Below are 1180 nucleotides of genomic sequence, written 5' to 3'. Positions count from 1 at the left end.
TAGTAAAAAGACTAAAACTCTTCTGTACTTCAGTATGTAGTGTAGTAAAAAGACTAAAACTCTTCTGTACTTTAGTATGTAGTGTAGTAAAAAGACTAAAACTCTTCTGTGCTTTAGTATGTAGTGTAGTAAAAAGACTAAAACTCTTCTGTACTTTAGTATGTAGCGTAATAAAAAGACTAAAACTCTTGTGTACTTTAGTATGTAGTGTAGTAAAAAGACTAAAACTCTTCTGTACTTTAGTATGTAGTGTAGTGAAAAGACTAAAACTCTTGTGTACTTTAGTATGTAGTGTAGTACAAAGACTAAAACTCTTCTGTACTTTAGTATGTAGTGCAGTAAAAAGAAAGAGTATGTGAATTGAATTGGACACAGTAACAGGGTTTACATGAATGAAAAGTTAAAAGTTAAAGGCTTTGGACTACATGTACCACAATGCATTGCAGAGAGAAAGATCAGATTCTTCTTCATGTGTTGATATGATTCACTCCCTAGTCTCAGCAGCTTGGAGCACAGCGGCTGCGTTGTCCTTCGCCTCCTGAAGCAACGCAGACGCTTTGGCCTGAGTCTGCAGAACAAAGGACACATCAAAACTTCAAAACCAAAGTGTGTTTGTAGGTGAAAGAACAAGATGAAGACAGAGAGAGAGAGAGAGAGAGAGAGAGAGAGACAGAGAGAGAGAGAGGGAGAGGGAGAGGGGGAGAGAGAGGGAGAGAGAGGGAGGGAGAGAGACAGAGAGGGAGAGAGAGAGAGAGAGAGAGAGAGAGAGAGAGAGGGAGAGAGAGAGAGGGAGAGAGAGAGAGAGAGGGAGAGGGGGAGAGAGAGAGAGAGAGAGGTGAAAGCCCAAGATGAAGGGGAGTGAAATCTGTAACAACCTCCACACACTAAATCTGTATTTATTTATTTATTCTGTGGGGTTTTCTCCCTTCTTTATGAGAGAGAAAGAGAGAGGGAGAGAGAGAGAGACAGAGAGAGAGAGAGAGAGAGAGAGAGAGAGAGAGAGAGAGAGAGGTGAAAGAACAAGATGAAGGGGGCTGATATCTGTAACAACCTCCACACACTAAATCTGTATTTATTTATTTATTCTGTGGGTTTTCTCCCTTTTTTATGAGAGAGAGGGAGAGGGAGAGAGAGAGAGAGAGAGAGGGGGAGAGACAGAGACAGAGAGAGACAGAGAGAG

The 1180-nt window shown here is 41.4% G+C and overlaps 1 protein-coding gene across 1 annotated transcript in view; it reads right to left on the bottom strand.

Moving 5' to 3' along the window:
• Positions 1 to 484: 484 nt before the first annotated feature.
• ftcd (formimidoyltransferase cyclodeaminase) overlaps positions 485 to 1180 on the bottom strand; it is a gene marked incomplete at both ends in the record, with an annotated part of 17294 nt that continues 16598 nt past the window's right edge. The window contains one exon of the mRNA XM_080053156.1: positions 485 to 568. Coding sequence (XP_079909282.1) covers positions 485 to 568 — 84 coding nt within the window. The remainder of the gene's footprint in view (positions 569 to 1180) is intronic.

Source organism: Ammodytes marinus, assembly GCF_949987685.1.
Source record: "Ammodytes marinus genome assembly, chromosome: 24".
In the NCBI taxonomy this organism is placed as follows: domain Eukaryota; kingdom Metazoa; phylum Chordata; class Actinopteri; order Uranoscopiformes; family Ammodytidae; genus Ammodytes; species Ammodytes marinus.
This window is presented reverse-complemented; position numbering and strand designations above follow the sequence as displayed.